The sequence below is a fragment of the Sebastes fasciatus genome, chromosome 9 (genome assembly GCF_043250625.1).
Source record: "Sebastes fasciatus isolate fSebFas1 chromosome 9, fSebFas1.pri, whole genome shotgun sequence".
Classification (NCBI taxonomy): domain Eukaryota; kingdom Metazoa; phylum Chordata; class Actinopteri; order Perciformes; family Sebastidae; genus Sebastes; species Sebastes fasciatus.
The window spans coordinates 20,676,585-20,690,385 of record NC_133803.1 but is presented as its reverse complement, the minus strand read 5'-3'; the positions used below and the strand labels follow the sequence as shown (position 1 = coordinate 20,690,385).

Below are 13,801 nucleotides of genomic sequence, written 5' to 3'. Positions count from 1 at the left end.
TGTTTATTATTCTGTTTACATTTTCCCTTTTATTTTTTATGTATTTATTTTCATTATTTTTTTAATTCATTTTTGCATTTATTTTTTATTTATTAATTTATTTTTGCATTTATTTATTTCTGGAAGTTTTCATCAGGACATTATGATTTTAATGTCCTGATGAAGGTCTTTGTTGACCGAAACGTTGACTAATAAAGCAGAGAAAAGTGTGTGCAGCAGCAAGTTATTTTTTTGAAAAAGTACATATTGGAGGGGATCTACTCCCAGCACCACAAACAATTTTGAGAATGTGCATGCTTTCCTCTCCATGCAAGGTACTGCATAAGGTACACTGTAGACTGAGAATGAGATGCTCGTTAATTGTTATTAATGTTGGTCATAAATGCTGTGATAAAATTGCAGTTGAAAGTGACGTAGCCTATATCATGGTCATTGAAGGCAGTCTTTTGTCAATGCATCTAATGTTAATGTTACAATAACTAATTAATAATTAGTTAATTATTAAGACAGACTGTTGCTTATGCTGTGATTGTGACAGGGTGTACCAATGTCTGCTGGGATCGACTCCAGCCCCCCTGATTAGGATAAACGCACCCTCTTATAATCTTTAGTGGTTTAGGATGATGAATTCATGTTATCTGGACCTACTGATGCCTTCTAAATGTTACTTTCAGTGTTCCTTTGTTCTTGCCACTTACCTCTTTCTTTCCCCTAGTCCTACTTACTTGTCCAGCTTGATTTTGAAAGAAAATACTAACATCTTAAATGTAATTCCTAGGAATTACTAGGATTAGGACACATTCATTAACTCAGAGCTGATACAATTCCCATACAGACTCATAAAAACAAAGCAGATCATCAGTAGAGGACTCCACACTAAAATTCATGAATGTTCAAAATACGACAGACTTGACAGAAGATGAATGACCATCACACCCTAGTTACTAATGTTTTATTTCCCTATTCAGTGTATTCATTACAAGCAAAGGGTGTAATGTGGCATCGCTTTAAACACATTTAAGCATTGCCAGCATAGAATACATAATTTCGAGATCAGTTGTCAAAGTAATAATTACAATAGGACATGATTATTTGTTAAAAGTGAATAATTTTGCATTTGGGTCATTCTGTGTCTAATCAGATAGAAGTTGTTGTTAACATTTTAGATTTTGTTCAAACCTTATACTGTATATATGTATAAACACTTCAAAGTTATCAGTTTCTCTGGTTTTCCTATTTATTGGTATGTGTTTGAGTAAAATTACATTTTTTGTTTTATTCTGTAAACTGCTGACAACATTTCTCCCAAATTTCAAATAAAAATATTGTCATTTAGACAATTTATTTGCAGAAAATGACAACTGGTCAAAATAACAAAAAAGATGCAGTGTTTTCAGATCTGGAATAATGCAAAGAAAACAAGTTCATATTCATTTTTAAACAACAAAATACTAATGTTTTAACTTAGGAAGAGTTCAGAAATCAATATTTGGTGGAATAACCTTGATTTACAATCACAGCTTTCATGCGTCTTGGCATCCTCTCCACCAGTCTTTCACATTCCTGGCGCAAAAATTCAAGCAGCTCGGCTTGTGACCATCCATCTTCCTCTTGATCACATTCCAGAGGTTTTCAATGGGTCTCAGGTCTGGAGATTGGGCTGGCCATGACAGGGTCCTGATCTGTTGGTCCTTCATCCACACCTTCACTGACCTGGCAGTGTGGCATGGAGCATTGTCCTGCTGGAAAAAACACTCCTCAGAGTTGGGGAACATTGTCAGAGCAGAAGGAAGCAAGTTTTCTTCCAGGACAACTTTGTACTATGGCTTGATTCATGCGTCCTTCACAAAGACAAATCTGCCCGATTCCAGCCTTGCTGAAGCACCCCCAGATCATCACCGATCCTCCACCAAATTTCACAGTAGGTGCGAGACACTGAGGCTTGTAGGCCTCTCCAGGTCTCCGTCTAACCATTAGACGACCAGGTGTTGGGCAAAGCTGAAAATTGGACTCATCAGAGAAGATGACCTTACTCCAGTCCTCTATGGTCCAATCCTTATGGTCTTTTGCAAACCTCAGCCTGGCTCTTCTTTGCTTCTTTGGTGCTCTGACAATGTTCCCCAACTCTGAGGAGTGTTTTTTCCAGCAGGACAATGCTCCATGCCACACAGCCAGGTCAGTGAAGGTGTGGATGAAGGACCCCCAGATCAGGACCCTGTCATGGCCAGCCCAGTCTCCAGACCTGAATCCCATTGAAAACCTCTTGAATGTGATCAAGAGGAAGATGGATGGTCACAAGCCCTCAAACAAAGCCGAGCTGCTTGAATTTTTGCACCAGGAGTGGCATAAAGTCACCCAACAGGAATGTGAAAGACTGGTGGAGAGCATGCCAAGACGCATGAAAGCTGTGATTGTCAATCAAGGTTATTCCACCAAATATTGATTTCTGAACTCTTCCTAAGTTAAAACATTAGTATTTTGTTGTTTAAAAAATAATATGAACTTGTTTTCTTTGCATTATTCCAGATCTGAAAACACTGCATCTTTTTTTTTTAATTTCGACCAGTTGTCATTTTCTGCAAATAAATGCTCTAAATGACAATATTTTTTAATTTGAAATTTGGGAGAAATGTTGTCAGTAGTTTATAGAATATAAAATTTTTTTTAATTTTACTCAAACACATACCAATAAATAGTAAAACAAGAGAAACTGATAATTTTGAAGTGGTCTCTTAATTTTTTCCAGAGCTGTATAATACCTAGAGCCATGAAATTTGGTAGGGGCACAGACAAAACCGGGTACATAAGATCTAAATGATTGAAAGGCACTAGCAGATGTCATATTTTCCATTACTGGCCCTTGAAAATTAGAAAAAAAGCAAAATCTGTGGTTTTGGGGCCCAGACAGTCCCACAAAGTATACATGTGGACCTTTCCATACTTCCGGCTAAAAATACAGTGTTTGATCGATGTTATACCAAATTGAAGGGGCTTTAACATAAACAGAATTCAATATATGGCAAGTATGACAAGCCATTGTTGCAATTTGCAAATTTTATCCCATTTTCAAGGGCAAGTAATAAGACAATAATATGACCTCTGCCTTTTGCCTTTCAATCATTTGGATCTGGTGTACACTGTTTTGTCTGTGCCCCTACCAAATTTCATGGCTCTAGGAGTTATATTTCTGAAGATATTGAACCCTAAAAATGACCCTTTTCTATGTTGTGAAAATGACAAAATGTCTAGGGACAAAACAAATATGCAATTCTCAAAATTCAGCAAAAATATTTTTGGTCTCAAATAGCATAGAGTCTGAACAAAATCTAAAATGTAAACAAAACCTGATTAGACACATGACGCAATTCTCTATAAAAATGCACAAGGTTATGTGCCTTTTCCATCAATAATACATAATTATGATACATTTTGTCACATCACTTCATGAAAACAGTTAAAAGAATTAAAAGAGACACTGTCCTCAGCAACCAAACATAATGTACAGCGAGCCGGTCATTGTGGTGAAAGAATCCATGACAGGAAGGGGATTCTTTCACAACAATGACCTGCTAGCTGTACATTATCCCGCTTATTACACGGCTACTTACTGAAGAAATCAATATTTTGACACAAAAACGGTCCTCCAGAGTCCGACATCAGAGCTGCGCCCATAGCAACGGTCTGTTATACATAGCAACGGTCTGTTATCAAGAAATTACAGACCGCAGAACGCCGTGATTAACCAATCAGAATCGAGTGTTCAACACAGCCGTGTAATAATGCTGAACAAATACTGATGCTTGTGATGACCGATGCTTTTGCCTGTTTGAGTTTTTCCTTGTAATAATCAGACAGTCTTGCTGTAGCGTTGCATGTCTTTAAGCATTGTAAGTGTACGAGTGCGCTCCTCCAACTCCATCTTTATTTTACTTGCTTCAGGTCGGTCTTCTGGCTTCGCACACAGCATTGACTTAATGATTTGGTTCTGCAACACAACAACAACAGAAAGAGCAGCTATGTGATCTCCATGATATTAACGAATGCTACCAGTGTCTTTGATGCTCCACATAACTGTCTTTCCCTCAAGTTGACTTTACTTGGGCAACCTAACAAAGTACATCCCAAACATTCATCTGTCCTTCTTGATATTTAACATTTTTGTTATATAATACATACACACATCAACAGTCCTGTTTAAGCTCCCTTGAGGCTTCCCAGATGAACCGTTGTAACAGTGCAAACCCCTATACCTCAGCCTCACTAACTGCCATCACAAATGACAAAAATACTCAAGCAAAAGAGAGAATGCTGGTTTACCTCTTGGGGAAAATTGTGTGTAAATCCTTCAGGAAATCTCAGGTTCCTGGCATCATCCCAAATCTGGAAATCATGCAGTGAGAAAAGAAAATTAAGAACATGTAATTGGCGTGATACAAATTGATAATAGGCCTTTTTTTTACAGATGGCATTTTGACATGTCACAGCAGTAGGAGAAGCTCAGGTGTGAATAATAAAATGAATGACGGCTAAATTATATTTAGTTAACAGTTAATAGAGGGCTCCGGGGATGACATATTTTTTTTGGCCAACCAGGAAGTTAGCATTGCCCAGCCTTGCCAATGTGATTTTTCCATTAGGTTTCGGATTATTGCAGAAAATAAGCTCTGTGGCAAACATTTATGATACCTAACCTACAAGTTTTGTTCAGCAAGATAATCTCCACTTTTATCATTTTTTAAGTGTGAATGCAATCACCAGAAGTAAAAAGCTAACGGACGAGTCGGCATGATGATGACGTTTAGTAGTCTCATTTAGCCACTCGTAAGCAACCGCCGTTTTTAAGACACGTAAAAGCTGTGTGGGATATTTAGTGACGTATTTTATATCGTAGATAAAAACGTTAAAATCTCTTCAGCTTGTGTTTCCCACAGACTTTATTTCAAGCATCAAACTAAAAACCCATTGACTTCCAGATGAGGGAACTGGAAGTGCTAAAATGCTAACTAATTTACGTGTTTTAGGACTCATTCCTGCAGCACTCTGTATTGACTTGAATTGATTTTGGACTCAACTCACCACTTTCCTTTCTTGACCAGTAAAGAGGTTCCAAAGGAGTTCAAAATATATCAACCCCAAAGCAAATATGTCCACTTTTCGGTCATAAGTGAGCCGGCTTTTCTGTCATAAAACAAGAGCACAATGTTAACAAAAGGCACGTTATAGATCTACAGCACCACTAGTGGTTAAAATCACCACAATATCTAAAGTTCATGTCAGTATAGACCATCTCACTTGTTCAGGAGCCATGTACGATGGGGTTCCTTTGTACACCGTTCTCTCCACCAGGTTCTCGGCATCGTCATCGTTCTCATCAGTGACCAGACCAAAGTCTCCGATCTTCACTTCCCCATCTTGACCAAACATGATGTTGGCAGGCTAACCGCGGGAAAGAAATAAAAAAAAACATGTAGCTTCATGACTGATGTGATGTAATAAGGAAGCGATAATGTACAGCTAGTGGGTCACTGTTGTGAAATAAACCTCGACAGACAGGGGTTTATTTCACAACAATGACCCACTAGCTGTACATTATCCTGCTTATTACACGGCTACTTACTTAAGAAATCAATAATTTGACACAAAAACCATCTGCCAGAGTCCGACATCAGAACTGCGCCCATAGCAACGGTCTGTTATACATAGCAACAGTCTGCTATAAATAAATAACAGACCGTAGAACACCATGATTGACCAATCAGAATCGAGTGCTCAACAAAACCGTGTAATAAATGATTTTATTCACTTCATCTCACCTTCAGGTCTCTGTGGATGAGCATCTTGGAGTGAATGTACTCCACCGCGCTGACCATTTGCTGAGCAATAGTTAGACTTTCATCTCTCCTCTTGGAGTCTCGCAGAGATTTCTTCACGTTCTGAGTATTCTTCTCGTCTATCCAAACTCTGAGTGTTTTGGTGTCACACAGCTCCATCTGAATATAGAGGTAATTCATCGATGAATTACCAGTCGACCTAGAAAAGTAGGAATAGAGAAACTCAGACATGACATACCTTCATGTTTAGTGAAATAAGTACAGCGCAGTAAGGGTTTTAGTAAGAGGATGTAACTTACTGTGAACTGCTGCCATCATCATCTGCGTTGTCCCATTGGTATCCTGAAGCCTCCAACCAACACGTGTAGTATCGAACAATATTGCTGTGATGGAGGTCTGATAATGCCCTGACCTCTCGTAGAGCTTTTTTGATCCTAAAGAGAACAAGAACACGCCTCAGTTAATGAAACTCTCAACTAATTTTGCACTGCATCTGTAACGATTTAAAAATAAACTATACGGTGCTCTTTTAAAAAAAGGAAACAAAATGAAATACCTTTCATTCTTGACTTACTCTTTGCAGCGGACAACCTTTACAGCATAATTCTTCTTCAACAGTTTTTGTTGTGCCTTAAAAACACGACCAAACGCTCCTCTGCCGAGGCACACTATGGAGTCAAATTCAGATGTAAACCTGTTGAGATTAACACAAGTATTGTTGAGGCAAAATACATAGAGTACATGAAGTTTTATGAATATAAAAATGTCATTCTGATTGTACATTAATACACAAAACACAAATAAAAGGCCACAGCAGAGCTAAAAATCATGCTAATATTGTAGTTCAATGTTTTCATTTTCCATACCTTGAGATCACTGGCTGGGCTGTTGTTTTCTTTCTCGGACTATTTCCTGGATTCTTGCCATTGAAATTGGGCATTATATCCTTAAAGAACAAATGATATAGAGATTCAAATGTTAAACAAAAACCAAAAAGAGAAACTAGCAGGATTAATATCTTCTTACTTTACCTCTTTGCTGTTTCTGAAGGCATTCTTGAAATTTGCTGCAATTCTAGACAAGAAAAATTACAATCAGCAATAACGTCAGGTGAAATACAGTATGATGTACTGGACCTTTACAGTCGGTTTCAAACTATAGCTTACCTTATTTTGGGCTTCGCATCAGGACTTTGAATCTTTGTAATGGGAAGTCGAAAAATATAGCCAATTATATTTAAGCATACATGCATTCAAAATCCATTATATAAGGTCCTAAAGACGTCCTCCTTTACTTCTCAGACTGCAATGTTGTGATGCGAACTAGACTAACAGTATAGTGCTGCAGAAATGAGAGTAAACATGTTAGCACTTGTGGTTCCCTCGTCTCGAAGTCAGTGGGTTTTTGACTGAAATAAGGTCTGTGGTTAACACAAGCTTAAGAGATTTTAACCTTTTGTTCTACGATATAGAATATGTCCGTAAATATCCCACTTGTGACTTTTAAAGCCTTTATGTGTCTTTAAAAGGCGGTTGCTAACAAGTGGCTAAATTAAACTACTAAACGTCATCACGCCGACTCGTCCGCCGCTACGACCTCGTTGTGTATACTCGCACTCATGTGACCGTGGTGTAGTTCGTTTATAGCCTAATGTTAGCTTTTTACTTCTGCCAATTCACTCTTAAAAAAATCATAAAAGTGGCGTTCATTTGCGAAGATTATTTTACGGAACAAAGCCTGTAAATATCATAAACGTTTGTTTGCCACAGAGCTTATTTTCTGCAATAATCCAAAACCCAATGGAAAAATCCTTTTTTGTCGAGGGAACCCGTGCGATTCTAACGTCAAGGTTGGTCTACAAAAATACACCATCCCTGTAGCACTCTGTTAACAGGATTACATAGGAAGTAACAGACCTGTTCCTCAGGAGGAGGTGACGAATTCTTGAAAACAACTGAATCACTTGTAGTCGTTGGCACCCTTTCGGATTTTGCATCACGGGAATCCCTTGGAGAATAAAATGATACACTTTAGTCAAATATGCTCAATAGGAAACTTTACCATCTGATGTGCTCCTCAGTCGGTGCCTTACAGTGTTGGTGGCGTGAACAGCGAGGCTGGTGCACCATCACCAGACACAGCCGTCCTGAATGATACCTGAAAGCACAAAGGAAGTGTTCAGCTATTAGTACCATGTTTTCTAGTGACTGATGTTAACGGGCATTGGGGTGTAACATTGGAGTAATAATCATTGGAATAACATTAATGTGATATTTTATGATGTTAAAACACAGATGTTCAAAATAGTAATCTGTAATCTTAAAACCAGACCACCCATTCATTTTGTTCATGGCCGGCTCAGGTAGTGTCCCCGGCGTGAGGGTGTGCGAGCCAAAAATGACATAATGTGCGTAAAGCGCTGTTGCAGCTTCGTCGTGCACTTCCGAATTTTTGTAACTGGGTGCCCAATGTGCACGCGGGGCATTTGAGACATGACTGCCACAATAAGATAAAATCAAATAACTAATACATTTAATACGTGACTCCTTTCTATGCAGGGATTGTATAAAAGCGATAAAGTATGTCCATGAATATGTGTTATGAGTTTAAAATGAATTACAATTAAGCTCAGCAGCGGCCATCCCTGTAAAGGAAAGGGGTGCGCTGGATTTATAACACAAGACAAAATGAGAGCGTCATTGCGAAACAGAATGCCGCACAAAAATTGTTTTATGTCATCTTTTCATAATCGTTAAAAGCCAAAATCGTAATTAAAATTTGATTAATTCCACAACCCTAGAGTGGGCGCAGCGCTGTGTGAAAGGCCCTTAATTGTTTATGTGGTGAAACATTATAAAAAATGTACAATAAAAGAATGGAAATACATCTTGCAGCACCCATGGCTCACCCTTATGGTACTTTGGGAATCACTGGTATAAAGATGGGGACGCTGCTACATACAGATTTACAACAGAGTGGCAGGTACATGGAAAAAGTGGCACGCAAAATGACATTTACAGTTGACAGTGTGGGTAGTGACTATAATGCATGCTTTAAATAATATGGTTGTGGACTTGGGATCAACCGATTATCGGCCTGGCCGATATTATCGGCCGATATTCAGCATTTTTGCCGATTATCGGTATCGGCATTTTTTTTAACCGATAAAATTAATTAATTTATAAATGCGCTACTTTGGCTCTGATCAGCCTCCTCTCTGTGTCAGCCTGCTACAGTACTCTCCACTGTGCAGTCTAGCTCAATGTCCCACTCACAGCACTATCTGATTGGTTACACGCCATGAGCAATAGCCAATCAACACAGAGGGTTACCGTGCCTCAGACGTGCAGACAAAAACAGACAGACAGACGGAGCTGCTCCGGTGAGCTGAGCCGTGTTCTCTCGGTAAGACGGAAGATATTGTTGTGTAAGTTCCAATAAACATCCCAATCCTTTATGCTGAAGTTGTAGAAACGCCACGATCTTATGATCTATTTATATTTATATGCTTGCGTGTTGTCCCTTCACCAGACCATATTTAACAGAAAATATGAAATACCTTGCTGTCCCAGTCTGTCTGTTCTTGAAGAGCAGACCAGGCCAGCTGAGCTGCATTTTGTTTGGCTTCCTTGATGCTCTTACCCTCACCCACAGGGTAGTCCTTCTTGTTGATCACTAATTTGTAGGAGAAACTGTGTAGGCAGGGAAGAAATATTTAGATCAGTGTCTGTGGCGTCTATGCAGGTTACAGAGGTTCAGTCATACTCACTGAGGGTTATGAGGTGGACCGAAGCGGTCCACCAAGATGTAGTCATGGAAGAGCTTTGTTTTGCTACAGTAGTGGTTGATGATTCCTATGAAATTTGTCTCTATGAAACCTTCGTCTTTGGTTATCACACTCAAGCTCTTTGTCTCCTCACTGTAAAGATAAATCACAAACTAATTAAAACCTCTCATAACCAAACAGGAACAATGCGTCGCAACTGTTTGTGCTCACCAGATGTCCGACACATTTTGCTTCAATTCCTCTCCTTGTTGACTTGATGCTGCGCTGTATTTCTCCTCTCCAGTCTTGAACACAAACAAATATGACTTTATGTTGATTCACTGATTGGAGTGCGGCTTGTGTAACATTTTAAAAATCTACTTGAAAATGAATGAAAAAACTACAGTCAATGACAAGCAAGTCAATTCCTTTCTTCCCTCTGCACTTCTCTAGGACTTTCATTAAGCCAGGAGAAACTAGTGTGTATTATTACTACTTACCTCTGTAGTTTTACTGCCACATATCTCTTGATATACAAGCTTGGCTGCCTCCTCCTTAGCTTCCTTCCTTGTTTGCCCAGTTGCAGCTGGATACTCCTTATCACCAACCACGAAGCTACAGCATCTAATATCATAAAAACTTGTATTTAATGCATTTAAATAATGACAAAATAGTTAAGAATGTGGGTGCGGTTAGGAGGCTTACGGAATGGCATATGGTCCCGGTTGTGTTGACTCCACAGCCCTTATAATCTCCCTGTTCTTAAGACTATATTCATTGAGCCAACATGTATAGTTGGCTTGAGTAATACTTGTCTGATGAACTGGTGCAGTCGGCGTTTCTGCCGCATTCTTTGTCTGTCAAGATAATAACAAATATACATATTTATCCTGTGAATTGGTCTTCTATACTTTGAATACAAAAATGCACACATGCAGTAAGTCAATAAAGAGGTATAATAATCTTACAGGGTGAATTGGTTCGTCCGACAAGCCTTTCAGGGCATTTAGGGCTGCGTTCTGTTTGGCTTCTTTCTTGTTCGCCCCGACACCATCAGGATACACCTTACCATTCAGGACTGCTCTGACGGTAAATCTGAGGATAAATTATAAAACTTGTTAAACAGGCAAGATCAAGGTCTACCGGAGCTGCCGCACGCTGTTCTCCCGACAAAGTAGTCGCCTGGTGGCGGGGAGTAACCTGACCCGCCAGATAGGTTGTTACACAGAACCATCTGAGAAGTGTTTGGAAAAGTAAAACAACTTGGCAGGTGATTGGATGAACCATCTGTCAATCAAACTATTGCAGAGGCCAGTCGGGAGAAGAGCGAAAACATCTTTTCTATCGAGAAAATCTTTCATTGCCGTTCTTTGCTCTTCTTTCAATGAGGAAATACTCTTCAGTTCTGATATAACTGATGCTATTGCAGCATCTACGCTAACCTGTTCAGGAAACGCCATTGTTATTTAGAACGAAGAGTCGCCTCTCCATCAAAGAATATATATTGCTAAGAAGTGAAAGTCAATCGGTCGTTGCATTGCAACATCAGCGTCCAGCAGCAGAGCTACGCTCCCGCTATTTTGGACAGAAAGCGCCAGTAAAACGTCCGCCTAAAAAGTAAAACGAAATGATTTCTATTCTACTGTCATATTCTACCGAACGGGCCTTTGTTGAACAATAAAATATTATAAATATAATAAGCTCATATAATATGCTAAATAAAAAATAAAAAATATATATGCTAATATAATAATACATTTAAAAAAAATTAAAATAATATATGCTAATATAATAATACATTTAAAGAAATAAAAAATAATATATGCTAATATAATATGCTAAATTCGTCCAAGTTAGTTAGTATTATGACTGTTGGTGTAAATTTAGATTGTATGGATGGACCCAGTAATAGAGGTATAATGCAGCTGTTTGGACCATGTGACCAGATGTTATACATTGCATCTTTAAAGAATATTAACACCCATGCTTTTTTTCCACAGGAGTTTTCAATATATGCAGAAAACAATCTGAACTCATTGTTGAAGGTATTACACTGTTAACTTAATGTTAAATTAATTGCATGTGTGGTTTAAATGTGGTAACAGCTCAGCAGGCAACATATAGAACACACCCATTTCCAAACAAACATTACAATCCTCCCATTCAACAAGAGTATGTCCTACTAAAACGGTGGTCCCAGCTCTCTTCAAATCCTACATACATGACTTTTTGCAGGTCGTAAAAACCACCAGAGAATTGATGCAACTCACGTTCTCAGGTGATCAGGGCCAACAAATCCAACGTCCTCATACTTCAGATCCCACCTCTCTCTCTGAGCATAGTCGTACAGTCTAGATGCAGCCATTATACATCACTCAGCAGGCTGAACGTCTCCTCAGATTACCAGCACTAAGTACTAATCTTAGAATACTAACTAACGTTATATCTTTCCCGTTTTCATGTTAACTTCCACGTCTTCTTCGTACGTCTGCTGCTCAGTTTCATATTCAGCCTTCACCAACAGTAAGTTTCGTTTTCTCCGTAAACGTCGCACAACATGGCGCCTTCAAGTGCTGTCGGAAATATCAGAACTGGTTGAGCAAACATGAACCAAGTGGAAGCTATCACCATGGATACATTGTAGCACTAAAAGTGTTAATCATAGTGGATTTGCTGACATATATATATTATATATATATAATTTTATATATATATAATCTATATATATAATATGATATATATATAATACATATATCATAATATATATACAGTATGTATCATATATATGTATATATACATATATATATAGATAATATATATCCAGTATATATGATATCATATATATATATATCATATATATATACGATATATATACATATATATCGTATATATATATAATCTATATATATAATATGATATATATAAAATATATATATCATAATATATATACAGTACTGTATATATATTTATAATATATATACATATATATATATATATATATATATATATATATATAATATATATCCAGTATATATGATATCATATATATATGATATCATATATGTATATATATGGTATATATATATACCATATATATATATTATATATATATATATATATATATATATATGGTATATATAGACAGATGGTAACGTTTGTTTGTTTTGTGTCTTATTGAAATGTGTGTAGCTTCCATAAAACATGTGCCTCCCTGTTCTTCACCTCGACAAAAAACCCCGCTTATTTTGTTAACAACTACAGTTCCCAAGAAGCTTTGGTACCGCGCCTACTGCTAAGACTCATGGGAGCTGTAGTTGTTCGTGCTAATTTTTTTTTTAAATCGTTGAAGAGACTTTCTGTCCAGCAAGTAGTTTACGTGGATTTATCCTAGAATATTATTATAACAATATTATATTTCTGTATGAAACAGATTAAAGGTAATAATTATAGTTAGAATAATTATAAATAATAATAATTATAGTTAGACAAATTGAGGAAAATTTAATTAGAGTATATGTATGGCTCAATAAAGAAGCTGGTTAATAATTAATAATTGATTTATGGAGAAGGGGTGGGATTAAATAAGTTTAAACTTCTTCTCACTCCTTTTCAAATATGTAAATCAAGGCATCAAGTGTTGACAATTTTTTTCTTTTATGCTTTTCATTGTATGTAAATACTACTTGTTTCTGACTGTCCACTTGTTGGTATGATCACTCTCTTTTTCTTTATTTAATTTTTTTTGTGTATTCTACATGGTCGAAATAAATTTTGAAATAAAATGAAAGGAAATGATACAAAACCCTTGTATCGTGTTTCAGCGCTTCAGAGACATTTAAATTAAATAAACTCTACTATAACTATAACTATAATTTTAGGTAACATTAAGGTAATGTTATAGAGCTTTTTCAAACAAGCAAAAAGGCAACCATAGTGCATTTACTGGTATCCTTATCACTTACAGAATATCCAATATATATTGAAATCCTGCGGTGACACCGGAGGATATTAAAATAAAAATAATAATAATTTTAAGACCCATATAAACTCACAACTGAGGATCACATACACACAAAATGGCAAATAAGACTGGAGTGTTAGGAAGTATAATGACTTCTTACATTTTGTTAAAGTAAACCAAACCCAAAGTAATTCATTGTATTATAAGTGGCTCAAATAAAACAATAGATGAGATAACAAGGTA

The 13,801-nt window shown here is 37.2% G+C and overlaps 1 protein-coding gene across 2 annotated transcripts; it reads right to left on the bottom strand.

Moving 5' to 3' along the window:
* Positions 1-936: 936 nt before the first annotated feature.
* Positions 937-12,148, bottom strand: LOC141774179 (interferon-induced, double-stranded RNA-activated protein kinase-like). 2 transcript variants are annotated; one of them, XM_074646584.1, is made up of 19 exons: positions 11,868-12,148; positions 10,566-10,692; positions 10,303-10,454; positions 10,098-10,221; positions 9,829-9,902; positions 9,601-9,750; positions 9,391-9,523; positions 7,924-7,988; positions 7,748-7,838; positions 6,998-7,029; positions 6,863-6,905; positions 6,698-6,777; positions 6,406-6,525; positions 6,131-6,265; positions 5,814-6,030; positions 5,293-5,436; positions 5,077-5,178; positions 4,318-4,380; positions 937-3,985 (listed from the first exon to the last, which is right to left on the bottom strand). In XM_074646584.1, exons 1-19 carry the CDS (start codon positions 11,960-11,962, stop codon positions 3,848-3,850), a joined length of 2,085 nt encoding a protein of 694 aa, XP_074502685.1. In that variant the 5' UTR covers positions 11,963-12,148; the 3' UTR covers positions 937-3,847. The 2 variants fall into 2 exon arrangements, with proteins under 2 accessions (XP_074502685.1, XP_074502686.1); XM_074646585.1 differs by lacking the exons at positions 10,098-10,221; positions 10,303-10,454 and having other exon boundaries at positions 11,868-12,147.
* Between the last annotated feature and the right edge of the window lie 1,653 nt (positions 12,149-13,801).

Bases quoted from the DNA above. Each gene is read 5' to 3' on its own strand.
- LOC141774179 (XM_074646584.1), bottom strand. From the start codon at position 11,962: ATGGCTGCATCTAGACTGTACGACTATGCTCAGAGAGAGAGGTGGGAT. The intron at 6,526-6,697 runs GTATGGAAAATG...TAATCTCAACAG, and splicing joins GCCCAGCCAGTGATCTCAAG to GTTTACATCTGAATTTGACT. The intron at 3,986-4,317 runs GTAAACCAGCAT...GTTGTGTTGCAG, and splicing joins CACACAATTTTCCCCAAGAG to AACCAAATCATTAAGTCAAT.